At 40.7% G+C, this 26,355-nt stretch overlaps 1 protein-coding gene across 3 annotated transcripts in view; it reads left to right on the top strand.

Moving 5' to 3' along the window:
- The window catches only part of htr1fb (5-hydroxytryptamine (serotonin) receptor 1Fb), a 66,419-nt gene extending 40,294 nt beyond the window's left edge, over positions 1-26,125 (top strand). The window contains exons 2-3 of one of the 3 annotated variants that reach the window (XM_069197623.1): positions 20,859-21,012; positions 22,670-26,125. In XM_069197623.1, coding sequence (XP_069053724.1) covers positions 22,752-23,753 — 1,002 coding nt within the window. In that variant the 5' untranslated portion in view covers positions 20,859-21,012; positions 22,670-22,751 and the 3' untranslated portion in view covers positions 23,754-26,125. Of the gene's footprint in view, positions 1-20,858; positions 21,043-22,651 lie in introns of all 3 variants that reach the window. The other 2 variants (XM_015361497.2, XM_015361498.2) reach the window with 2 other exon arrangements.
- The last annotated feature ends 230 nt before the right edge of the window (positions 26,126-26,355 follow it).

Here is a 26,355-nt window from a genome sequence, read left to right as displayed (position 1 = left end):
TTTTTTAAATTCCTCCCTCAGAAGCAATGTTATTATTGAAGGTCTTCTCTGCCATCAGTGTTTGAATGGGGTGTCCTTGCCCTGTGTGGGTTGAGAACAGTGCTGCTGCTCTGCAGCTGCCATGAAAAAGAGTTCAGCAAGGAGGTTAACATCGGTCATAGTTCTGGGACCTCCACAGTACAGAGTGAAGCAGAGGTAGCCATGGGCTCAGCAGTTAATTACTCTGCCACCTGGGGCTCATAGCTGACTGGATGCTGATGAGATGAGAGTAACAAGGCATCACGCTAATGTCCTCTCTCATCAGGGCCTCCTGATTTCTAAATAAGAGCAGAGCAGTCAGCTCTGTTGACAAAAACATGGCAAAACTCAAATCAAGACAAATTCTTTTTCTTTTTCACTATTGAGAGAGCACTATTTAGAGAGCATTTTTCTTTCGTTGACAAACTTAAAACTCATCTTTTAAAGTTACAGGACCATATATCATAATGCCTTCTGTACATTTTTTTTGTCTTTTTACTTTTAAGAATTTTCATTCCAAAGCTTTTCAAAATTCAGCTGAGGAAAGGCAAATGTGTGGAAGTGTGACTTTAAGATGCTACAGCGGTGTCCAGTCACAAGAGCACATTTCATTAAAGACCAGTATTTACTAGTATTGTTGACTAGTGAGAACAAGACTTGTTTTTGCTTGTTGATTTTCTCTTATTGCACAAGACGGCCTGTGACAATACCCTTAATAACCCTAACATTCAGACCCTAGTATTTGCTAAAGAACTGCTCTGAATTTTTATACTCATCCAGCCACCATTAGGCTTATCCTCCATTCTTTTCAAATGGACCCTTTCATTTGTCGGACATTGTTTAGTGGCTAAAAATGCTCCAATGTTTCTTTGAGCTGCAAGAAAAACAGATATCAGATTGGAGGAGTGACTACCATTCATATCCACTCACCTTTACACAGCTCTACCAGAAAGCCTCATTCAAACACAGGATACAACCATGAAAGCCTTGGTTTAATGATAAAAAGCAGCTTTTGATCAGCATATTTGCACAAAAGTATTTTTCAGATTAATTAAACAAACGCATCACATTGTCACAGTAGTATGTCTGACCTCTCTTCCTACCAGGACAGCACATTTCTGCAAGTAAATAACTTGCAGCAAAAATGAAAAAAAAAAATGTAAAAATGTATTTGACAGCAGATTTGTTGGTATGTTGTTTTGCTGTAATGGATGAAGCAGGGGGGAAAACAAATTTCCTGTCTTTTGTAATGCATGAAAGTGCAAATAAACCTTGAGAAGAAAGACATTACAACTGATTGAATCCATTTACTCGTTGATTCCACTTCTCCTTCAACATGCTTTTCTGTATGAAAACTTTTCAAAGCTAAAATGGCAACTGAATTTCCCCCGAAAGCTAAGAATACAAAATAAATGGATGGTGTATTAGAATATGCATGTCTTCCAATAAGAATGTATTGCGTGCACAGGAGTTTCCTGCTTGGAAGATTAATTAATTATGTATCTGTCACGATCGCTCCTCCTCCTCCTCTTAAGGGTGCTCCAGCCCTTCCTTGTTCTACCTCATTCCTCACACCTGTTCCTTATTCTAGCCCCTCTTTAGTTCTACCTTAAAAGCCAGACGTAGTCGTTACTCGAGGTTCCTCATTGAATCCCGTTTCGTGAGAGCCTGGGTCCTGCAGCGTCTGGCTCCGTTATGATTTTAACTTTCTGTTCCTGATTCCCCCCGCCGGTTCCGACCCGGTTCCTGTTCCTTATCCCCCCAGATGGATCGCCTGGCCATGGACTTTTGCCTCTGTTTTTGATTATTTGCTATATGGATTGTTTGCCCCGGACTCACTTCCCCTGGACACCTGCACTCCTTGGACACCCGCCCTGTCTCCATACCCTCTCCTGCATGACTTTTTGCATGACCCCAATGTGTTTCCTCACAAATCCGGATTGTGTCGTCTGCATAGGGCCCGGAAAGAATTGTTCGTGACAGTATCTACACTATGTGGCCTCTTTTGAAAGTAACTGCCTAACTGTGGAAATCTACCCTTGCCAGTAGGTTTTCCTTCTATTTTTTCTTTCTTGAGCATTGGAACAACTGTTGCTTTGGATGTCTCACCCTTTAAAAAATATCTCCCAACCCAAGACAAGATTTGTAGTGGCTTTTCTGGCAGAGAACAGAGGTGACAGGGCCAACAGTTTTGGTTCCCATGCCAACAAAGTAATCTAAATATTAAAGCATCTTATCTTGTTAACAGTCCTATAATCTTGTTTTTGTCCACCTTGGTACATATCCATCCACCCATTTTCTAACTGCTTCATCCAATTCAGGGTTGCGAGGGAGCTGGAGGCTATCCTGGCAGGCAAAAAGCTCAAGGTAGGATACACCCTGGATAGGATGACACACAGACATATACACTCTCACACTCAGGGCCAATTCTCCCAACCAATTAGCCTACCAGCATATCTTTGGACAATGGGAGGAAACTGGAGCACCCAGAGGAAACCTACACGAACACAAGGAGAACATACAAACTCTACACAGATATCACCCAGGTCAAGAATTGAACTTAGTGGCCTCACCTTGTGGCCTCCCTTGGTAAATATCTGTGTTTGCAAGTATTCACTGCCGTTAAGGTCATCTGGTACATAGCTTAATTTTTAAACAGTTCTTCCATAAAAGTGTGTAGTGTTTTGTTTTTTTTCATTACTGTCCAAAAACAATCTGTCCTAACACCATTGAATTAGAACCAGCATCCTCCTCATTGTTCCATATAACAGGGCTCTGCTTATTGAATGTAGCCCAGATTTAATCTAACCTGCATTGCAGACGAACCAGGTGCCTGGCTCATCCCTGTAAATGTGCAATCCTTTTAATTTGATTTGTAATTCTATTTTCCATGTTCACAGAGTGCAGCATGATTTATAAACTGCAGGATGTGTCCGTTCTGTCTTTTTTTTTGTGCCTGGATTTAATGTGAGTCCCTAGCTGGTAGACACCGGCATTGCTGAATAAATCAGTACAGAGTGAAACCAGGCAAGTTCGGAGATACTAGCGCACAGTGTGTGACTCTCCAAAGATCAATTAACAACACTGGTGGTTTCAGCAATACAGCTATGGACACAGGAGCTTAATATGAGTCCAGCCAGGACTTTACATTGAGGTTTCTGTAATGTCTGCAATGGACAGGCGTCCCATCCAATATGTACTTATTGCTTGCCAACTCCCTCTTGTCGCTGTATTGGATAAAATGGTTAGAAAACCCTTGGTTTCTATGATGTGTTCAGTTACTGTTGTTACATTCTTGTCACAATTGCTACTCCTCCTCTTAAGGGCACTCCAGCTCTTCCTCTTTTGCCTTATTCCCCACACCTGTCCCTTGGTCCAGCCTCCTTCCTGTCCCCCTTTAAAAGCCAGACGCAGTCGCCAATCATGACTCTGCATCTGATTTCCGCATCGTGCGAGCCCGGGATCTGGATTCGTCTGGCTCTGTTAAGCTTTAAACTGCTCCTGTTCCTGGTCCCCCGCCGGTTCCGACCCGGCACATGTTTTTAATCTCTTGTTTTGGATGGATCACCTGGCCATGGACTTTTGCTTTCGTTTGGATTCTCCTCTGGACTTTTTCTAGGATTGTTTGCCTCGGCCACACCTCCCTGGATCACCAGCACTCCATGGACATGCCCCCCTGTTTTCATCCCCATAATTCATCCTGCATGAATTTTTCCCCAGTGTTTCCTCACTTCTTCGGATTGTGTCGTCCGCATAGGGTCCGGAAAGAACTGTTTCATTGCAATTCTTCATTAAACTCCTACTCTTAAAATGAATGGTTGTAAAAAGCAACAGCATTAATTCATGTAACTTATTTATGCAGTCGCTGATTCTTAATGGGATTTTATCACGGCCTGTAGTGGGCTGAAAAGCATAAACAGGACAACTGCCTTGATGGCAGCCAGATTAGCAGGTCTGCTGCCACAGAGGTGTGTTTCAAAGAGATGATATAGCTTCTGTATCCGGGTGTTACACACAACCCTGTTACAATTACAACACATTGAAAGGTTTAATACAGGAAAAGAAGCCTCTTGCCAGAGCCCTACCCCCTGGTTCCCAGTAATGTATGTGAAACAAATTTCTATTCATGGCCCACAGTCCGGATGTTCTGAATACCATTAGTCACACACTGTAACCTAGTAGCTGAAAACTTTCTCCTAGTTTTCTTCTGATTTGAATCCTTGGACCTGTGTTCACGAACGGCATTTCCAATTTAAATTATATCAAGAAAAGGAAATGACTAACACTCGGGGAAACCTCTTTTAAATTGTGATTATTATCAGAACTGGAGATGTTGTTCAAAGTGTCATGAAGCCAGTCTCATGACACATTGGGGCTGTCTCTTGAATGTACAATCTGTGGGCAAGGCAGAAACTGAAATAATAGAGAACATTAGATGCCCATGCATTTCTCTGTGTACTGTGTTTCCTCTATAATATAAGAAAAGTTATTTCAATAAGATATTGTTCACTTCTTTGCAGAAGTTTTTACAGAAGTTGACGATATCTTTTTGAAACGCTGCTGTGGTAGAAACCCCACTCACTTGCTCCTTAAAGCTGCAAGGTCCAATCTATGCCATTGTCATGCCACATTACCAAGGTGAGATGTAAATCAACATTACTTTTTGGACTCATTTTTTTTACCTTCCATTAAGAATCTCTCACTGCATCTCAGTTTTGTTTTAAGCTAATAGGATTGATAATTAGCACCACATTAAACTTTCAACCTGCAAAGCTGCTTTTAAGAAAACTGAATCTCTGAAATTGTCAAGTGACCTTGTTTCATACATGGGATTGAATGAGCTGCCAGCAGAATTTCTGTTTAATTTCCTTCCATTTAGCAGAAGGCATTTAAAATGAAAGAACATCCTACATGCAGAAGGGCAATTACCTTTTACAAATATTTTGTTATGCATGGATACATTCTGAATTTTTGTGAATCGTTTTTGTTTTTAAATCAAGGACGCTACTCTTTGGAAGGGATTTGTATGTTTACTTTTGTGGCATCATGTTATGAAACAAGTACTTCGAAAGCAGCTCACTAAGTGCATGCAGAAATAGGAGGTAAGTATGTCAGGCGCTGAATAAGGCCAGTGTTATGTCACCTCTGTGAAACGACTTCATGCTTAGCTAATGCTTAAACTAAAGGAGGGAAACGTCCAGCATTTTTTTAATAAGTACTTCTTAATGAGCAAACAATTCATTTATAAAAGGTTCTTTGACTTCTTCTTTTGAAGTAATAAAATCAATTAAACTACTTAAAGGCCAAAAAATAAATGAAAAATAAAAGCAGGCCTTTGTGAAAAGAAGGTCCCCATCCCTGAGTTTTACATGCCTCTTAATTGAAATCTAATACAGTGGCTGTGGTCCACTTTGCAGAAAAATAGGGCAGATAATAGGCAATGCCTGGGAATTTTCCTTCCAGTAGACTTTCATTTGTCTGAGCTGTGGTGTGAAAGGAGGAACAAGGACCTTTTTCATGACCCATTATATACAGTATCAACTCTCTGTGAGTTCAGCCTCAAAGCCAGGATTACTAAATAGTTATGAAAGAAGCTAACATGCATGTATGCACAGCATTTGGAAACTATATTCTTTTTCTAACACTCTGAGTACATTTATATTGCCTTACCTGTGCAATGCTAATGTAATGATTGATGCAGTCTTTACGAAAGATACTGAGCTAGCTATGAAAGTGGAACAAAATATGTTTAACGGTAAGATTTAAAGGTTTCTGTTCAGGATCCTTCTTCAGATTTCTGAGAGAGAAATGAGCCAAAGTGGTGGGTAGGGAAGACAAACCAATCAACCAACCAGTCAAACAATCGGTTTTATTCTTTCATAGCACCTTTCAATTCAAAGCATTCTCAAGGCACTTTCAATAATTTATAGATATAAATGAGTGCAGTAAACACATGCATTTTCAGTTTGGTCAGGAAGAGTATTCCAAGGACATGGGCCTGCTGCTGAAAAGGCTCGGTCCCTTAATGTACAATGTAAAGTTCTTGGAATATTTTAGAGCCCAGAACAGGTGGAGGAGAAAGGGGGCCCATGAGATGGAACTCCAAGCAGAACATTCCAGAAAAAACAGGCCAGAATTCCAGGGAAAATTAACCAAGAAGATGGGCCACCAAGTATTTCAAAGCATCAAAGTGAAGGTCAAGGTTTAGAATACCTGGTTTTACCTTTCTCATCATTATACGGACCTTTCCTGTCTGCATACTTTCACAGGGACACAAAGATGCCTAAATCAGAAAGACATCAGAACCAAAAATTTAACTCAGTTTACAGTTTCCACCATTACTCAACATTGATTTATTGGCATGCACGTACAATGCACTATACTGGCAGCAGTATTTCCATCTTACAGCCTGATCTCACCAGATCTCAGAAGCTACAGTATGAAAAGCTGGGCCTTGTCGGTACTGGGGTTGGAGGCCTCCAAGGAAGACCAGATTTAGTGACAGGCTGTCAGTCAGTGCTTGTCTGGGAGGTCGCAGCTGCACAGAATCAGTGCCTTGATGAGCTGCAGCTGTGGTCCACCCTACTTAAATGACTGTTAGAAGTAAAACCTGTTAGGCTGGGCCCAACAAGGTGTTGAAACGGGCTTGGCAAAAATTAGAGTCAATGAGCCAAGATATGTGGCAATCAAGACAATTTATTTGATGACAGCGCTGAAGAGAACAAACAGAGCTGAAACTGAGGAAACAGCTGAGGCAGGCAGAGTAGAGGCTGAGGTCTGAGGTGATGAAGAAATGATTAGTGGCAACGATGACTGAGGAACTGGAAACTGAGGATTAAGAAACACTGAGAAATACTTCTGAGAACCTGAAACTGAGACAAACTCAAGGCAGTGTTAGTGACTCTCTTTCCTTGGCCTGAGGAATGGGTCCTCAGGGCTTAAATTCTGTGCGAGGTTCTTTAATTGGCCTGATAGGCCTGGCCTGATCTCGTAGAGGATGGCCCCAATGAGTCTCCAGCATGTGTGGAATGCGCATTGGTAATTGGTGGAGCTATTGCTGCGGTGCTGGAGCTTGTCGGGGTGTAACACAACACAAAAAACAGAAACTATATTTGGTGGAAAGCTCTCCTGATACTGGAAGAATCAACATGGTGGAGAAGCATGGGCTGTAACCACTGAAGAAGCAGTTGGCGAGAGCGGTGGAACATTTTAGTTTTTGCACTCGACAGAGAAGCTTCATGAAGCCAGGGAGTGCTGTCAGCTGCTGATACTTAGAAGATATAAGACAGCCTGGTAAACAGTGGGGGTTTCTGGCTGGAGTCAGTGCCTTTGTGGACATTAAACTGAGGTCCTGACTACTTGGACATTAGAGCTCATGTGGCACTTCTTAAAAGAGTAGGGATGTTAATCATGGTTTCTGATTAAACTCTCTCCACTCGTATACTCTGATTTTCGTATAGTCTCCCCTGAGTCAATTGGAGCAGTTTTTCACTTTGCCTGATCTACTGTGTAGTGTTGAGCTGCAGCACATCCATAATGAAAGAAGTAGGTTCCCCTACCTCATCCCACATATAATCCATTGAGATCCATTGGAACAAAAGGCATTGTACACTGTAAGTGCAAGGACTTATTATTACTATTCTCCTGCAATATGGTTAGGTAATGTTCTCTGGATGGTGTTCAGTGCTATGAAAAGGTGCTGAAGTCCACTGACTGATTAGCCAGTCATTTCTGAATACTTTTAATTTATTGCTTACCTTGAGGCTGTCCCTGATTGCCAGTAAAATATTATTCATAATGTGGATTTATTTCCATGCATATGTATAGTTATATTTTTGCAGCAGCAACAACAAAAATGAATGCATTTTTTCATCAAATTATTTTTGATTGTTTTTGACTGTCTTGCAACATGCAAAGTACAGTATATCATTGTGATTATATACAGTAGAATGATGATTTCTGTCCATATGTTTCTCCTTCCATCTGAATGGTTCAGGTGGAGCTCCAGTTAGGGTAATGTCGTGGCAACCTCTAGTGGTCAGAAAGAGAGGCACGGGTTTTTGTGTGTATTCCCAGGATTTGTGAGAAGCAGACAATATTTATGACACAAACCAAGAGAATGGCAGCTGTGGGGAAACAGCTTGAGTAAGAGCTGGAAGTCTTGTGTGTACAAATTCACAACAATCTCAAGTATAGGTCCAGGTTTGTGGAGAGATGTCAATATCTGTGCATTAGATACCATGGAGAAGAGTAACAACTTTGCACAGAGGTGTGAGATTTATTTTATGTTTACCCAATGTCTTAATCTTTTGTACCTATTTTTCATTACTTTCCCATTCACCTTCTCCCTTTTCACTAATAGCAGTCCATTCATTAGGCATTGTGGTATAAAAAAAACAGATTCTTCAGACCCTTTCCTGCCACATTATTCTGCTCTTCAGAATTTTCTACTTTTGTGGAATAGGTATTTGAAAGTAGTTTTTTTGCCTGATTTATTGATTTTAGGTTTGATCATCCTGTAACTTCCTGTCAAGAGGAAGAAACAGGTTCCCTTGCCTCTTTATAAAGAGGCAGGGGAACTTGCCATTCCATTCACATTGGTCTGCTGTTGAAAAGCCCTGAAACCCTCAAAATAAAAGTAAAATTTCTGAGTAAACCATTTATTGTGGGTAGCTGAACATTTGGCTATGTTTTGGCTACACTTGGATATTACTGCTGATGCCACAAAACTATAACCCTCAATTACGTCTCCCATGTACCTGTATTCATAATTTTCATACATAAACACTTAACTCAGAGTAATATATGCTGAGTCATTTCACGTGCAATGTAGATGCACATTGATCTAGGGTAGTTTAGTAATGGTCAGTCATTGTTAGTGAGCAGACTCACTAATTTAGCAATTGGCCAGGGTTTCAGTTATGGCACAGTTAGAAGGGTTACATAAGAGGAAAGGCTATTTGGCTAGTTCACAACATTCAGGCTACATCAGCACAGCATACCTACCCCATGATTACTGCAGTCATTCAGAACGATTGACAGCCACATTCAGATTAATAGCTTGTAAGGTTTGTGCTTCACCTACACTAGGGAGCTTTCAGAGTGACAGCTGATTTTGTAGTAAGAATGTTTCACAAAGGCTTCAGGACGCGAGACTGGAACTTCATTCTTTAGATAACGCTGCCATGAAATAGGAACCTCCTTCTCTCCAGAGAAATGAGAGCGCACAACCCAGAAAGCAAGGTCGCTCTGTCACTTTGTTCCTTGAGTTTCCTCAGGAGCAAGAACAGCCACAACAAATTAATAAAACTAAACAGAGGTAATGCAGAGAAAGGGGAAAAATGCCTTCATGAAGTGTTCCGAGAGAAAACGTAAGAGACATACAAAGGTCAAACAAAGCAGTTTTTAAAAAGGAATCCATGGGGGTCAAGTACCAGCAAGAGCTCAGCTTGAAACGTAACTACCATGGATCATTAAAAATGATTTTCCTAGTGACATTTTCATATTTCAGTTTTTAGGGATGTTAGCTGAAAATTCGTGAGGAGTCCAGTGTTGAACACGGTTTGCTGTCAGGAAGTCGAGTCCTTCTTTGTCAATTCTATTTTCTATTATTTTATTATAATTTCTATTGTAACCTACAAGGCTCCCAGTGTGAAGTCAGGAAGACTGCCAGTGGAGTAATACTTTAAGGTTGTTCTGAAGAATATTCCACTACTAAATAGTATCTCAGGCAATTTTTTTCTGTGGCTCTTTTTCTGTATTTTGCCACTTCTTGTGTAAGTGTCATATCTAGTTTTCTTCAGTCTGTCAGCTCTTCTTGAGGGAAAAAAACATTTTATCAAGCCCATCAGCAAATCTAATTACATCACTGTATATTGTATTTAGCTTGATTTACCCTTAAAACCAACCGGAATGTGTTACCCATTAACCCTTTAATTTGTGACCTGTCAAATAGTAAAAGAAAAAATTAAGAAAAAAACTTTGAACCTTTTGCTTTGTTTCATTTTTCCATTACCAAATCAATTACAGTATTTCAGTGAATTTCTGAAATAAAAATTGTATTAATATTAATCTTTGTATTAATTAGGATTAATTGGCATTAGTAATCTTTCATAGTGGAGTTACATAAAATAGCATAATTTTATTGTCTCATTTTAGTGCAGTTGAAATGGTTTTCTTCTGAATGCTCATAATACTTAAAATCCCAAAGTTGCATAACTGCCCCAGTTATAATGATATGAAGTTGTTTGTTTTAATGGCAGTTAAACAGCAATTACAGCAAATAATCACTTTTGCAAAAGATAAAGCTTTTTGCTGTTTGTAATTAGTGCTCCACGGTTTAAAACTAGGGTAAAAATCCAAGAGTACATTCTGGAGAGCCTTGATTTGAAAGAACTGAATTAGAAAACACCAGCTCTTCTGGTGTGCTGAGTAGATTGTTTTATCCTGGCTTGTTCTAGCTGTCTGACATTGGGAACAAGATAAAAATCAAAGAAGTGAAATGTTACATCAAAGCCCTGGCCTGCAGGCCTCCTGTGCAGAAGAAAATCACTGAAGAAAAAATACAATTCTAATGTTCACTCATTTTCATATCAGTCAGATTTGTCATCAGGGTTACATTTTGATGTATGGCTTGTACAGTATAGTTCTCCCTATTTTACTTTTCTTTATTTTATCTTTCTTTAATGTTTGAGTACACATTTCTTGAACTTGTGAATCAGTGTTTTCCAAAACAAAAGGGCATTATCCCACAGGAAGTAAAGGAGTCCTTCATACTGTACATGTTTCGTTTCAAATTCCTATACTCTCTACATGATAACAAAAGCTTAAAGGATTTCAGTTTACAGTCAAATAGCTGGCTATACACTTGTAGGGGTTTTGTGAATTTACTGGCACAACATTTACAGTAGTTGTAACAGTAAATTGCGCGAGTTTACTTTGGCTATTAGGAAACAATCAGTAAAATATGATAAATAAAAACAATGAGTACATAAAAGCATTCAAAATATCAAGATACATAAAAAGGATACTACGTTTAGTATACCATTGATTACACTAACTTCCTAATATGTCTCAGTAACATAATCAACATTCCAACACTCTTACGTATGGCTACTAAAATGAATTAAAATTATATTAACGTATTAATATGACAGTTTTATTCTCGAGTGGGTGAATATTGAATTATACTCATCCTCAACCATTGATTCATAACTCCCTCGCAGAAGGATGGGGAACAGCTGACTGGGTCCGTTACGGTGCTGACCAATCCGTGCTCTGCTGGCTCGGTGCCGCTCCAGTCCTGCGGCAGCTTGAGGTACCAGGGAGAGAGGGATCCTGCCGTAGCCTCGTGCTGACAGTCGATTCCCTCAAATGGATTGTCCTGGTCAGTGTTGAGCTAAACTGGGATAAAATCTGTGCACAGAGTGGTGACTGCTCAGTCAGGGTGAGTCACACAAAAAGGGGAGAAACTCGGTTCACTCCTGGTGTAGAAGCTACTGCTGAATAATGGTATATTTAGCTGTATCGACGGAAGTCCAATCGTATTGCTCCAGTGATCAAGAAGGTGCACAGTGGAAGCTAGCGGGTTGCAAGGTCCTGCTGCAGGTTAGACCTCAGGCAGGATTCTGCCTTTACCTACGGGTTCATCCACTAACTCTGTGCTCCGGGGAAGTCCTAAAAAGCTAGACAACAGGTGCGGCAGGCACGTGGTTGTGTTGTCTGTCAGCCAAGTTGGTTTGGTGGAGAGAAGCAGAGTAGATGCACCGCTTTTTAACTGGGGAAAATACAGTTGGTGATTGGTCAAGAAGTCACTAGGTGAAGCGGGTTCCCATGCCCTGCAGGTCCCTGATTGGTTGGCCATCTTCTTGGATGGCTTGACCGTGGCCTGTGACTTTTAGGATAATCTCCAGATGTGCCTACAGTATCTCCCTGTGCCAGACATCCAGGCACCAGCAGTGGATATCCATCTGAAAGGAAGTATTGACACTGGATCTAGACAGTCCCAGGAAATATCCTTATCCAAAAGACAAACTCATCTTCCATACTTGCCCACACTCAAGTAAAGATAGAAAATAGAAAATCACTTGATAATCCTGTGGCTGAGATCACAAAAGGCCTCTTTTGCTACATTCCTGTGACAGCAACAGGCTGTCTAGTCCAGGCACACATAGACTGTTAGAAATACTTAATATCACTTAACTTTAAGTGAAACAATAGCCCTTGTCTCTACACTCTGTGTTTACCAAGTCATCTTTCCTTCATTCATTTTTGCCTTTGAAAAAATGCAGATTCCGGAATGATGAGCAGTTTTTCATGTGTTTGAGCAAGGGGTTTCTGCAGACAGAAAAATATATTTTAGAAATGTCTTAATGGTAAATGAATATTAATTCAAATGTAATTGCTGTGAACATTTATAAATTCTTCTTTTTCCCCAATCTCGGCATGTGGCGTCGGTACAATGCTCCTTTTCAAACTGGGAGCTGTGTTTTGAGAAAGTAGTAATTTTCTAAACATTACGAAATGTTCTGTTTTTGTATGGGGCCTTCCCAGTATTTCAGGAGTTCTTCCCTCTAGATGGAATAAGGGTCAGAATGACACTGAGGACCTGTCTGCTTTTGTTAGATCAGAGTACTGTAATGGTTTGTCATCTGCATAGATTGCACTAGTTCCTTTTGCCCATATCTTTCCTTTAGCAGGTCTTTGCTTATGGATTATCCTATTGCCCTGTACTGTCACAATATTACAATGATACTATGGGTCCAGATCCTTTTTGGAGGCCACTCTTACAGACATCTGTAATGTAATGTTTCTAAGTTTGTATAGTTTATGATGCCTCAAGTTTCATTAAAAAGGAAAAGCAAGAGGAAAAGATTATCTTATTGGAGCTAATAAATGCTAACAAAAGGCATTTCAGTGAAAGAATTAGCTTTATCACTTATTTTCCATCATAGACTATCTTGTCAGATAAGCACTGTTTAAATGTTTTTGCTAACATGTTGACGAAGCCAAGAGCAAATGCTTTTTGTTTTTCAGAAATATTCTAATGAATAGAATGGCATGTCAAAGTGGTAAACCCTTGATAAAATGTTACAAGTTTTTACAACATTAAATTTAACAGACCTGAAAGTTATTTCAAGAGCTCCACATTCATACATACTCTCTCTTTTGATTTATTTTATTCTCAATGGCCTATTTTAGTCGACATTTCTGGTAAACAGCTCTGATAAACAAAATATACTGAATAGAACCTGACAGTATTTCTATGGCAACGCTTTCCACAGATGAAAAGAAAAATGAATAGAGAAAAGAGGGTTTGAAAGGAAAAAAAAGTATGTTTTTGCGACTTAAGTAGTTCAGAACCTTTTTAAATTAGTTTTCAAGCCATCTTAGGAAGTATTAACATTCAAATGAATCCATAATAGAAAATAATTAAATGAAAATATGTAGCTTGATTCAGACAAAAAGACAGCCCATGTAGCAAGAAGAAAAAAAGGTAGTTTCCTGAGCTTAGGCTACTGTCCAGATATCCTTCTGAAGAAGAATATTGTTGTAATTGTTTTGAGTGATGAAGGAACTCGAGTTTGAGAGAATGTTGGTTGTATATCTTTACATTGATCACCGTAAAATCACAGAGCATTTAAGCAACATGGCAGGGAAGTGAGCTTCACAGCATGCAGCTCAGGGATAGAGCACAAAACTGTGACTTGCCACATTTAGCCCAAGCTATGTTTCTTTGGAGTAGGTAGAAGCCTTAATGTCCTTTCAGTTCAGCTGTGTGATGGTGTGGTCTTACAGCGAGATGTGTTCTGCAAGGTCATGAATAGTACAGTATGTTATAAAAGCAAAGTGAATTCATGAGCTGAGGTCTTTAGGGTAACCAGGGGGTGCCTTTGAATTTCATTAAGTAGAACCATATAGGGCAGGGGTGGCCAAACCTAGTTGTGCAGAGCCACAGTTCGGAAGGTTTCTTAAGTTCTTCTTAAAGCATTTGAGGCAATTTCCTTTTGCCAACTGAGCAAGCTCTCAAATCCAAGTCAGCCATTCCAGGTTTAATGGAACCAGTTCACCTGCTAAATACATTAAAATACATGAGTTCCAGGTTTTCATGAATGGATCATTTAAGGCCAACCCTGTCTGACCTTCTGGACTGTAGTTCCTCAGAACCAGCTACTGAAACAGGTTCATAAATCCAGTCCTCGAGAGTCACAATCTGGAAGGTTTTTGGAGTATTTTTAAATTAGCAACTACCGAAGACCTTGAGTTAGACTGATCCAATTAAGTTAATTATTATTAGCTCTATTCCCTAAGGCCTGAGGTGAAACGAAGGACGTTTATTCATCACAGACTGGATGTACTTGGCTACTTGCTAGTGTGAGGGTGCAGAGTAACTACAGTACATGGCCACAGAAAATCCCACTTATTCACTACTTCACAAAATAACCAGTCCATCTTAAATAGGGGACTACACAGTATGCAATACAGTGTATGTAACTGTACAGGATGTTTTTGGAGTCATAGTCACCTTCCCACTGTACTGGAAGTTAAATTTTCTGGAAGAAGAGCTCTCCTGTTCAGGCGCATATTTACATAGCAAAAAGATCATGTGAAATAAGTACAGTTATTTAATTCTATATTGATAGCTGCCTAATAACACTCTTCAGATTTTAATCCATTGTGTCAATCTAATTTACACAACATACAGTATATTTGAGACTTACGAGAAAAGGATGTTAAACTTTATGCCAATTCTATTAGGTAAGAAATTATGAAAAAATCAATCCTGTTCTAAACCTGTAATCTTTGAGAAGCTGTTTTTGTAGAACATAATGAGTCTCTGCTTTACACAGATAAATGCATCCAATATTGACATGCTTCACCAGAGAAAAGTGTTTTTTTATTCATGTTTTTTCTGCCTCTTGTGCTGAAGCTCCATTCCTCTGTGTTCTATTAATTTCCCTTTCTCAAATCATTTATTCTTTAGCAAAATGTACAGTACTCCTTCATTGGAATTCTTGGATGAAGCCCATTGGTGTTTAGGAAGCTAAAGCATCTGGAGAGGTAAAAAACATTAGAGACAGAAAGTTTCTCTAGTCTGTCAAGGTACTGTACTTGTATTACCTGGGAGTAATTTAGCTGCTTAAATACTAGGTCATAAGTCTATAGCTTCACTTCTTTTACCTGGTGTTAAAAAAAAATAAAAGCTAGATTTGGACCTTTATAACAACATTGTTCATCAATGTAACAGACAGCAGTTTTTTGTAATGATTAAAACTGCGCTGTTGACATGCCTTGAGGTTGGGAGCTGTGATTTGAGTTGCTGCAGGGCCTGAATGTACCAGCTTCTGACTGGTATCCCGTCTTCCAAACTCACTTTGTATCCCCAATATCTTCTTTTACATTATTATCTTGAACATATCTTCCGTAGAGTAAAATAAATCTCAGATTTGCAAATGCGGGACTTAATACCTTAAGGGGAAATTAGGGGTTTGGTTCCTCAGCTCACAAAACAAGTATTTCCTTAGCACTGTTTTTGTTATGACTGTTAAAGTATTTCAGAAACAGTTTTACTATTTACTGGTAGTTAAGTATTTTAAATTAAACTCAATGCAGTAAACGTAAAGCATTGCTTTCCCCCTATAATTCAAATTATTGCATTTGCAAATAAATTAGACCATTGTTATATCAAAGCTGACCAAAGTGCATTGTGTAATTTTATAATTGTGTACTCAGGTTTATTTTCAGAATGCATTGTCCTAATATCCCCCTGATCAGGACTATGTCATTTCATTTCCTAATGATGTACCAAAAACTGCTCCTCAGCTCCCCTTTATTTAGATTTTATCTTGTCCTAAAGTCATGGCTTATTTCTGACTCGTGGTTGAATTTGAAGAAGCAAAAGATAAGAAGCAAGGAGAGTTCATTGCAAAGTGAAGTAGATTATTGTGCCTGAATGAAGCTGTCAAGGATGTCTGAAAGGACGAACCGTGGAATGGCAGGAGAGCGATAAAGACCCTATGCGTAGCGGCGAGACGGGGGTTAGCCCGGGCTCAGCTGTTCAGGAAATGCCGTAGTGGACGTGGGGCGACCTAGTGCTAGGCAGGTTTCAGGACATCCGAACCTAAATGCTGAGCGAGGAGGAGAGCAGAAGCAGGAAGTAAAGACACGAATATTCACAGGGAACTAGGAACAGGAGAGAAGTAGAGCGCCCTCTAGGTGTACTGAGTATGACAGAAGCCATCCAGAAAATAATTTCAAACAACCAAAAAGAGGCTTATCGAAAACATTTTTAAAGGCTTGCCATGATATCAGTGCGCACACGTTTTGGCAATAATCAGAAATGAGATTCGTTTTGCTGCTCATTTAGACAACACATTGGTTTCTGATTGACAGAATCTGTCTGCTGTTTTGCCTCAGATTTATACTCTGTTCTGTTTTAGCATAAAGGAAGCAGAAGGCCTGACTACACCTACTGTATCTGGGAGAGTGTTAGAGTAGCACTGAAAAACTGGAGGGTAGACAAAACAAATTATTTCACAAGTCTGAAGTTTTCTTAAAGATTACTTTCATTAATATGAATCACTGTAGGAAGCATTCAGAAAGCACTCCCTCTTCTCTCTTTGATTGTCATGCACCTAATATTGTGATAGCTTTTAAAATACTATGAAAATCCATCAGGCATTTTGCTTTTCTTTCGCTTTTCTTCTTTCGATTCGATTTGCACATCAGTCAAGCTTATTTTGCAAATGACACGTATTCAAGGGCCTGTATTACTTAGTACACTGGTTTGCTGACTGATGCCCTGTAGGGAAAACTAGAGATCGATTCAGTGTTGAAACGATAAAAAATGCAGCGTTTCAGCTCCCATGCCACCTACAGGACAACAGAGTGGGAGAGCAGAGACACAGCGCAGGTTGGGTTAGGAAAAACAAAATAAACACAAGGTACCCACAAGTACAAGCCCAACAGCACACTTCTACATGGACCTGAACTAGAAAGAAGACATAAATAGCCTTAGACTTGATCCGCTCCTCCAGCACACAATGAACAACTGATCTCCCCTGAGATCTCCCCCTAGAGTCTGCTACCCAGGTCCCCATCAGTTCGGCCCCATTTTCAAGCCCCTACCCATTCTCACAAGTGGGTTTGTCTTCCCTGTCCCCCGCCTTTGTCCCATGTCTCTGCTCTCTCCCACAAACCTGAAGATGTTCCACAGAGGAAGCATTGTGTTCCTGCTTTTTTCTTTTCATTGTGGAATTATTCTCTGAGCCTCTTAATCCCGTTATAACCCACACAAAACTGAGGGGAGATAGTTTGAGTGCTTTCCTTTCCCCCCTCATCTGCTTAAGCTAAGAAAATCACTCCGTATTACGGTAAAAATAAAATCCTCTCTAAACAGCTTATTTGTAAATGAAACATTCTTAAAGTAACTTAATATTGTTACTATCTGCATCGTTGCAAAGAGATAACTGGAACGTTACAGATTTATGAATAACGTTCAAGAAACTCAGACATCATAAGCAACATATTGTGATAGTGTCGGTAGTGTTAGAAGGCTGCCTGAACACCGGCAGACCGTGTGTTATCTTCCCTGCGGTGTGCCGGTGTGTAGTCGTCTGCAGAGGTTTCGGTTCTCTGGTACTGGAGAGAAATCTTTCTCAGATCGGAGAAATTAGTTTGTGCCGCCGATGAGAGAAACACATTCGGTTCTGGCGTGAACGCTGTCTGCGGGCGCGTTGGGATCTTTAAAGCGCTTAGCGTCAGCTGTGGAAGCTGCACATTCCCACGCGCCGCGGAGGGGCGCGTGCAGTGGGAGGTGTGTTCCACTGTCACAAATATTAATCGCGTAATGAATTACCATATTAGTACGAGAAATTAAAGTTGTAATTGTTTTGAGCCTTCAAAATGTATTCAAAGATATGCTGTTAACTTTGATTCTCATACTGACAGATTGACTGAACTCAAACTTTGGGTTTTGCACATTGATGGCAAGCCAACTGTTGTGAAAAGCACAATACTTGTCTTCCCAATGGTCGAGGACTTAGCCCAATGCCACGGTTAGCTAGCGTGTGAGTCTGAGCACAGTTTTATAAGGGGTGGGAATATCTGTATCTCTATAATAATAGCACTGTCATAGCTTGAGTTCACATTCCAAGGCAACATACTTTGAAACCACTTCAAGGCTTGAGTTCTCAATGTCCATGTGTTTATGGTGAAGACATAAGGGACTAACAGCATAAAGATCTATTGTATTCTAATCTATGCTTTAAAGGGGTGTTTTCCCACGTTTATTAAATGTTGTACCTGCAGGAGTTGGAGGAGCCACGGCGAACACCCAAGTCGACATTCCGTCTGAGGGAGCAGAGATACCGGTGTGAAGTCAGCGAAAACTGGCAAAAAAAATAACAAAAAATGGAAAAAGAAAAATACACTGCATGGGACAGTGGTATCCAGGCTGGACTGTCCCTATTTAACAGTGTCCAGCCTGGGGGGGGAAAAAGGCGAGGCCAAAAACAACAGAAACTGAACCTGTCCTGGTGGAGATACTGTACACAATGGGACAGGGGAGGAAAGGTTTAGCCTGTCCCAGTGTAGATAAACGGCAGGACAGGAGAAAAGAAAAAGAAAATAAAATGAAGTAAAAATGACGGCTTAATGCTCGTATCACAATCCCCCTCCGGGACTGTCGATGGAACGCTCTCCCCTTGCGGGGGTTTGCTTATCCCTCCGACAGGGTGCTCAGTGTGTTCTTTAAAAGCCCCCACAGCTGTGGCTCGTCCTAAATTAGCCAGGGAGCTGTGGTTGTTAAGGCAACGCATTGTCGCCCTTAATCCAGGGCTCTGCCTCCACACTGAACAAACTCCCATTTAATGCCACAATGTCTACATATCGACTTTTCCAAGTGCAGACCATCTCTATGTTTTTTTACACCTTTCATAGCTGACACAGGAAAGGTGTTTTAGTTAGACATAAAATGTGTACTTCAGCGGAAATGAGGTTTCTCCATAGGGTTCCTGGGTTTACTCTCGGTGACAGGGCGAGGAGTTCGGCAGTCTAGGAGGTCCTTGGTGTAAAGCCACTGCTCCTCTGGATCAAGTGGAGCCAGTTGAGGTGGCTCAGGTATCTGATGAGGATCCCCCCCGGGCCTCTCGCTGGAGTTGTACCCACTCAATTTGATTTTAAGTGCAACCCACTGGGAAGAGACCCTGAGGCACACCCAGGACACACTGGAGGGATTATATCTCCCAGCTGGTCTGGGAGCAGCTGGGAATCTCCCAGAAGGAGATGTTGCTAGGGAATTCTGGTCTGCCCTGCTCAGCCTGTCACCACCACGGCCCTCACCAGCAGTAAGTGGCTTTAGAAAATGATGATGACTAAATGGGTAATGCAAGTACCTTAGATTTTATGCCACTTATGGTTGTGACATTACACTTATATTTCTGCTTTACCTCCCAGCACAGAAATACAATTGTTCCATATTTAGTACAAGGCACTGAAAGTGTTTTTTAAGTTGATGTCGTGCCTACCACAGTGATGAGCTCCACATATTTATTACTATCAAAAACCAAAGGGTTGGCATCATAATCTCTCAGGTTTAGATTTGAACTAGTGCTTTTGAATGTGACCCCTCCATGCTATGTTGTTTGCTTTCTGCTTCACAGTGCTACATCTGGTCACAATTCTTGTGTGAGATTTTTCCCCTTCAATATGAATTGCATTGGATAAGTCAGTAAACAGCCTCACTCTGCATTTGGCGAGCATTTGTGGGATTGATCTGGCACAGCTCCTGCACTGTACAGTTAATCAGAAATGCCACCATGTTTGAGTCTCAGCCAGTACCCCCTATGTGAGAGCTCTTGTTTACCTCGCATTGTGAAACAAAACTGTTACAGGTTTTCTAAGAGTGAAGTAGTACATTATTTTAAGGCAGGTGTGCACATGAAATATTGACTATGTGCAGTGGCTTCCCTTTTACATTTGAGCCTGTCTTGTAAAGGTACAGAGCCCTTTCTGATAACTTATTAAAAACAAATTTATAAATAAATGTCATTAAACCCATATTTTATGACAATCGGGTACTGTTAATGTGTTTCCATTCATGTGAAATTAGATGTGGTTACTTACATTCTACATATTTACTATACAGTATACTGTATGAAAATTAGCAGCCCGGATAGCTGTTTTGCCCTTGTCGTGGCCATATCTTATATTTACGACAGAAGCGGACGTATACTGTAGGTATAATTTTGTAGAAGACGTTACAGTCTATGTAGATCTTTAACTTGTTATTAAAAATAAAATAAATATCTAAACACCCAGCACAGATTGTAAGGTCTCTCTCAAAGCTGGATAGATTGACACATTAATAGAGAAGCAATGTAGCAGCAGCCAGTTACGAAGAGGTGAAAAAGAGAATTGCCTCTGGCTGTCCTCTGCCCACATTCGAACCATGGCGTTGATTGCAGGCATGGAAGTGCGCACTTATTCCATCCGACAGGAGAGAAGGATGGAGAGAAGATGTAAGGCTTAACTACCTTCTATGCATAATAAAATGAGGGCTTTATTCTGGTGCAGCGGCACAATGAATGTGCCAGTGGGCTCTTTTGTCTTTGTCCGCTGGTCTCGGGGATCCCAATTTCCTTTTCAAAGACACAGAGATGAGCTTTTTTGTTTCTGTGCATTTGACAACAGTCTCTTTGATCGGCAAAATATCAGGGGTGATGGCATTAGTCTTTTCTCCTTTCATGCAAATCCGGCTCTGTCATATGGCACATCATGCAGTCTTCCTCCTGACATGCACTTCCTTTTTTCTCCCTCCTGCTCTCTCTTTCTGCCTCTAGGTGAAGATTTTACCCCTGATGACGATCATCGGGGTGCAGGTAGCCCCACGTCATGATTGACCTAATTGAAAGAGACAGGGGTAGCCTGGGATTCAGATCAGGAAAGGAAGGCTCCTCTACATATGTTTGTATTCAATGAGAAGAACCCGTAAAGGTATGAATGACCAAATTCCTTCAAATTCAGGTATTTATCTTTTTTTTTGTAATCATTGAGGTAATTACCAGCAAAATATATTTGTCAAGTTTTCCAGGAGGACTGTACAGGGAAACATTCTATAAAGACTAGTGCTGTTGTGCAACTACAAACTGCACCCGCCTGTGCATTTCAGTGTGTGGAGTCCTGGTCTGGTTTATCCCTGAGGTCTGGGGATGCTTAACATTATTGTTACCCAAAGGGATTCTGCTGGGCTTATGTGTGGAAGACATGAGAGGAGAAGAATATTAGTCAAACGTTGTGTGCAATTACTGCGAGTTGTGGGACTGTGCTTGATTCATCTGAGATTGTAAAGCCCTGGGAGAACTGGACCTTATTCTGTCCCTTCAGGGGATCAACATCTCTCCACTATGAAATCTCAGATAGTTAAAAACACCCCCAGGAACACAGTGAGGTATATATCTCTGATTAGTTTTAACACAGAAGCACCTGGCAGCAGTGGGATTCAAACCCACACCCCCAAAGAGACTGGAGCCTTAATCCTGCACCTGAGACCACTTGGCCAGGCTACAGGGCCTAAAGTGCGACTCCCTGTTCCATGAGCTCCTGCTCCGCAGTTTCAGAGCTGGGACAGGGAAATGGCATGGGAAAAAGCAAGTGGTAAGGATTGGAGGGATTCTTTCATTGCGCAAATCTGGCCCCATCATCCACTTGCACGGATTAATAGTGGACAATCAGCTGTTTCGGAAAGTTTTTTTGATGATAGTTTGATATTTTAGAATATTATGATTATTGATTATTGATTATTGATTATTGATTGATTATGAGAGTAGCCATGGTAGCTGAGATGGCAAGGGCATCTACTGTAGCTCCTGACTGGAAAGTCCTGGGTTCAATCCCAGGTAGGGGCAAGCGATGTAGCTTGCTCTAATTCCTTCCAGACGGCTCCCAGGTCCACTCAGCCTGCTTTCCAAATGAGTACTGGGGTTTAATCCCTCCAGGTGTTATAGGCCGGCTGGAGCATGCTGCTGACCACATCACCTCCACCTCCAGTGTTGGATGGTCCAGATAAATGGTGGCCCATTCCCACATGGGCCTTTATGGCCTGGAAAGGGGACTGACCTACTTTACCTACTGATAGTGAGATGTTTTCTTTGAAATAAAGTTTATTTTACATTTTCTTTGTTGTCATTGGATTTAAGGAGTGAAATAGGCTAGACCCATCTGTGGATGTGTTTAAGTGTTTATATTTTATAGTTAGATCCTCTCCCCATTTCAGTGATTTGTGCTAGCCCAGCTGCGGTGCATTCATTATTTTAATGCAGTCAGGGCTTGCTAAGAGTACTAAAGTCATAGCACACCCAGAAAGAGGCAGAGCTAATCTGTGGCAGTCTGAATTTGTCCAAAGAAAATGGCAGGACAAACTGTACAGCTGTAGCTCGTTTCTCACACAGTTCAGTGTGCATTGCCATAGTGATCCAGGCCACCACTTGACTAAAGCCACTGTCATTTGCAGACCAATCTGTTTTTATCAGAGGTTTAGATTAATGCTCTTTTCATTGAAGCTAATTTGTTTCATATTTTTGCTGTTTCTTTGTTCTCATGGACGGTGGGGATTTTCTTCACCGGTCTCCCTCAGCATGGATTTGTGCAACAGCACCAATGGCACTGCTGAAGTGGTCAATAAAGGCCCCACCAGCAAGATCCTGATATCCCTGACTCTGTCCCTGCTGGCGTTGATGACCACGGCCATCAACTCTCTGGTGATCACAGCCATCATCGTCACCAGGAAGCTGCACCATCCTGCCAACTATTTGATTTGTTCATTGGCCGTCACTGACTTTCTGGTGGCCATCCTTGTGATGCCCTTCAGCATCGTCTACATAATGAAAGAGACCTGGATCATGGGCCAAGTGGTGTGTAACATCTGGCTGAGCGTCGACATCACTTGTTGCACCTGCTCCATCCTGCACCTGGCTGCCATAGCCCTGGACCGCTACCGGGCCATCACAGATGCAGTGGAATACTCCCGCAAAAGGACACCCAAGCGTGCTGCCATCATGATCTCGGTGGTATGGACCATCTCCATCTTCATCTCAATGCCCCCACTGTTCTGGAGGCACCAGAACGAAAACAAGGATGATGAATGCCTCATCAAGCACAACCACATCGCCTTCACCATCTACTCCACTTTTGGGGCCTTCTACATCCCCCTTGCCCTCATTCTTATCCTGTACTACAAGATCTACAGGGCAGCCAAGACCCTGTACCACAAGAGGAGCGTCAGCCGCATTACCAAGGAGGAGATGAATGGCAACATGCTGCCGGAGTGCATGGATAAGCGCTCAAAGAGCAATCCTGCCCTGTGCCCTCCAGAGAAGTCCTACTCTGAGCCTTCTACTGAAGGGGAGCGCATGCACATCACCATCAAGAGCCCCAAGAGTGAATCCCACCGGGAAAAGTCCTGGAGGAGACAAAAGATTTCCAGCACCAGGGAAAAGAAAGCAGCCACCACTCTGGGCTTAATCTTGGGGGCTTTTGTGATTTGTTGGCTGCCTTTCTTTCTCAAGGAACTCATCGTCAACGTCTGCTCTGTGTGCAGTGTGTCCTTAGAAGTGGCTGACTTCCTGACATGGCTGGGGTACCTAAATTCTCTTATTAACCCCCTCATCTACACCATCTTCAATGAGGATTTCAAAAAGGCTTTCCAAAAGCTCATCAAGTGCAGACATTACCTTTGATGGAGAGAGGACGAGCAGTGAAGGACTTTGAGTAGAAGAACCAAACCTCATTTAAATGGTCCAAGAGGAAAACTGACACTGGGGGGCATAGATCTCAGTAATGTGAGTTACATTACAATGACACTACATCTTAATGAATGTGGACCCTCTATTTTCCCATGGATCTCAAGACTATTTCTGTATTATTTTTTAATTTGATTTGTGAGGTTCCTTTGTCACCATATTTATGACAACGATCTACACCACTGCTTGTGGTTTATTGCTTTAAATATTTTGGATCTAGTTTCCTTTTGATTTGTAGGGTCTTTTTCTTTATTTGATATGAATGAATGGTGAATGCTGAAGAGTTTTGGCAAAGGGTTACAGGGGAGAAGATGTGCTTGTCAGACGACACTTTGGTAATAATTATGACCATTGGTAGAACACTGTTCTCATTTCATACCATTAGAAGGCTTACTGTTTGAAATGAAGACACTATACCTGTTTCTGTGGTTTCATATCCAGAGATTACCTTAAATATATCCACAGCTTTGTTATCTTTTAAGACGCAGTTCTCTGTGTTCCTTCTAAAGCTGCCATCAGGTAAGCATTGCAGAGATCAACAAGACGATCAGTCAGTTTAAATCTGCTTTTCTGTCTGAATGCTGTGAAACTAATGGAGTCTATTAACCAAGCATTTTCTCCCATTTTTTTATTAGCAAATATCAAAACAACAAGCGCACAGCACCCTTTTAACTCAATGTGTGAAGTATCAAGTTCCAGTCCCTTACGTCTAATGGGTGTTGACACTTCCTAAGAGAGAATTAACAAGGGAAGATGGAGGAGATGTAAGAACTGATGAGTAGCAGTAGAGCCTGTGTGGTGTCTTTTTTGAAACCTGAGTATTTCTGTAGATTTTTATTCATATTATTGAGTGCAAAAAAATCTGAGCCAGAACAATACATTATTTATTCTTTATACCAGCTTATAAAAGGATTTCATTGCACTGCATGATGCTTTCTTGCACAGCGGCACAGAGCGATAATATCTTGTAAATTAGGAACAGAATCCTGTACAGTTGGAGTGCTCTGTGGAATGTGTATGTTGTGATTTGTCCCTGCTGAGGAATCACCTTGAGGGTACACGGGATATACAGCCTAGTCAAGTGCAGAGTAGGGAAAGGGAGTCATATAAAAACTAAAGCATGTCCATGATTGAGAGCCAAACTACAGATGCGCAATCAACTTATCATTACCATTTTATTTAATCCTTAGCATCTTTTAATCAGTATTCATGATAGAAAATACCAATATCTGATATTCTGAATATTATTCAAGAATAGCCTATTCGTGACATTTCATATTTAGGGGAACCGACATAGTGAAGAGGAAAAATCATTCTTTACACAATTGCACTGAGGAGCCGAGGAGTGCAATCAATTCATACAATTAAATCCAATTAACCTCATTTGTCAAGGCATCACTGCATTGCAACTTCGTTTTATTATGCATTACTCTTTGTGCTTAATTACATTAATTTTGACAGGCAGTAACTGGGTTTTGACAGGCAGCCCATTTCGTGTCCACTCATTTTCAGATTTCCCCCCAGTGTACTGTATGAATGTGTCACTCATGGATTTAAGCTACACATCCATTACCACAACTGGGTTTTCAGGAATCATGGTTTAAATTGTGCCTGTAGGAGAAATGCACTGATGATTGCTAGCATTGTACATTTTTTATATGTTGCCATAGACACCTCAATATTGTATTTGCAGCTAATTATTTTATTGCACAAAGCCTTTTCATTTCATTTTTGGATTGGAAGCACTTTAAGAGTAGCAACAATCTACGTGCTTTTTCAACTGTTTTCAAGAACAATTTTTTTTTTACCTGCTTTGGATTTACTGTAAATGTTATTAAGCGTAAGCATATTAAGCATAATATTATTATAAGCATATTACAAGTATAATAATAATATTATTATGCTTATTGATCCAACAAGAGAAATAAAAGGCTGTCAGCTTAAGATGCCGCCAAAGTTTTGTTTCAGGTTCCATGGGGCTGATGTGACTGTGTGGCAATATGGGAAGTGTTTTCCTTGCAAATCCCGAATTCACGACAATTAGGAAAATTAGATGAGGCCAGCAGTCACCGACCTTCAAACCTTCAAAGGAAGAGATGTCTTCTTCTTTGCACAAGAAAGATGGCTTCTCTTTCAAAAGGTACAACAAAAATTTAAGGATTGTACTGTAAAATGTCACAAAATCATATATAAGTTGTATACAGTATATAAATAGAAGGAAATGGGAAATCGTGTATATGTATTGTAAAAAATATTTTTCTTGGTCATCCAGATTCTTTATACAATAAATGGAGCAAATATTGCTTTTTTCTGTTATTGTTTTCTTTCTCAGCACACAGGCCTGTTTTCAGCTGCTCACAGGATCCACTATCATCACACATATTCTCCCTGTTTGTTTTTTCAGACATGCCAAGAAACATTGTATTTGGACTGGAAGCACCATCGCTCAGTGCTGGGCAATACATTTAAAACCATTATGGTTGCTTTGAGGTCTAGCCCTTTGTATTTGTAAATTCATCCATCCATTTGCTAACCACTT

The sequence above is a fragment of the Lepisosteus oculatus genome, chromosome 13 (assembly GCF_040954835.1).
Source record: "Lepisosteus oculatus isolate fLepOcu1 chromosome 13, fLepOcu1.hap2, whole genome shotgun sequence".
NCBI classification, from domain to species: domain Eukaryota; kingdom Metazoa; phylum Chordata; class Actinopteri; order Semionotiformes; family Lepisosteidae; genus Lepisosteus; species Lepisosteus oculatus.
This window is presented reverse-complemented; position numbering and strand designations above follow the sequence as displayed.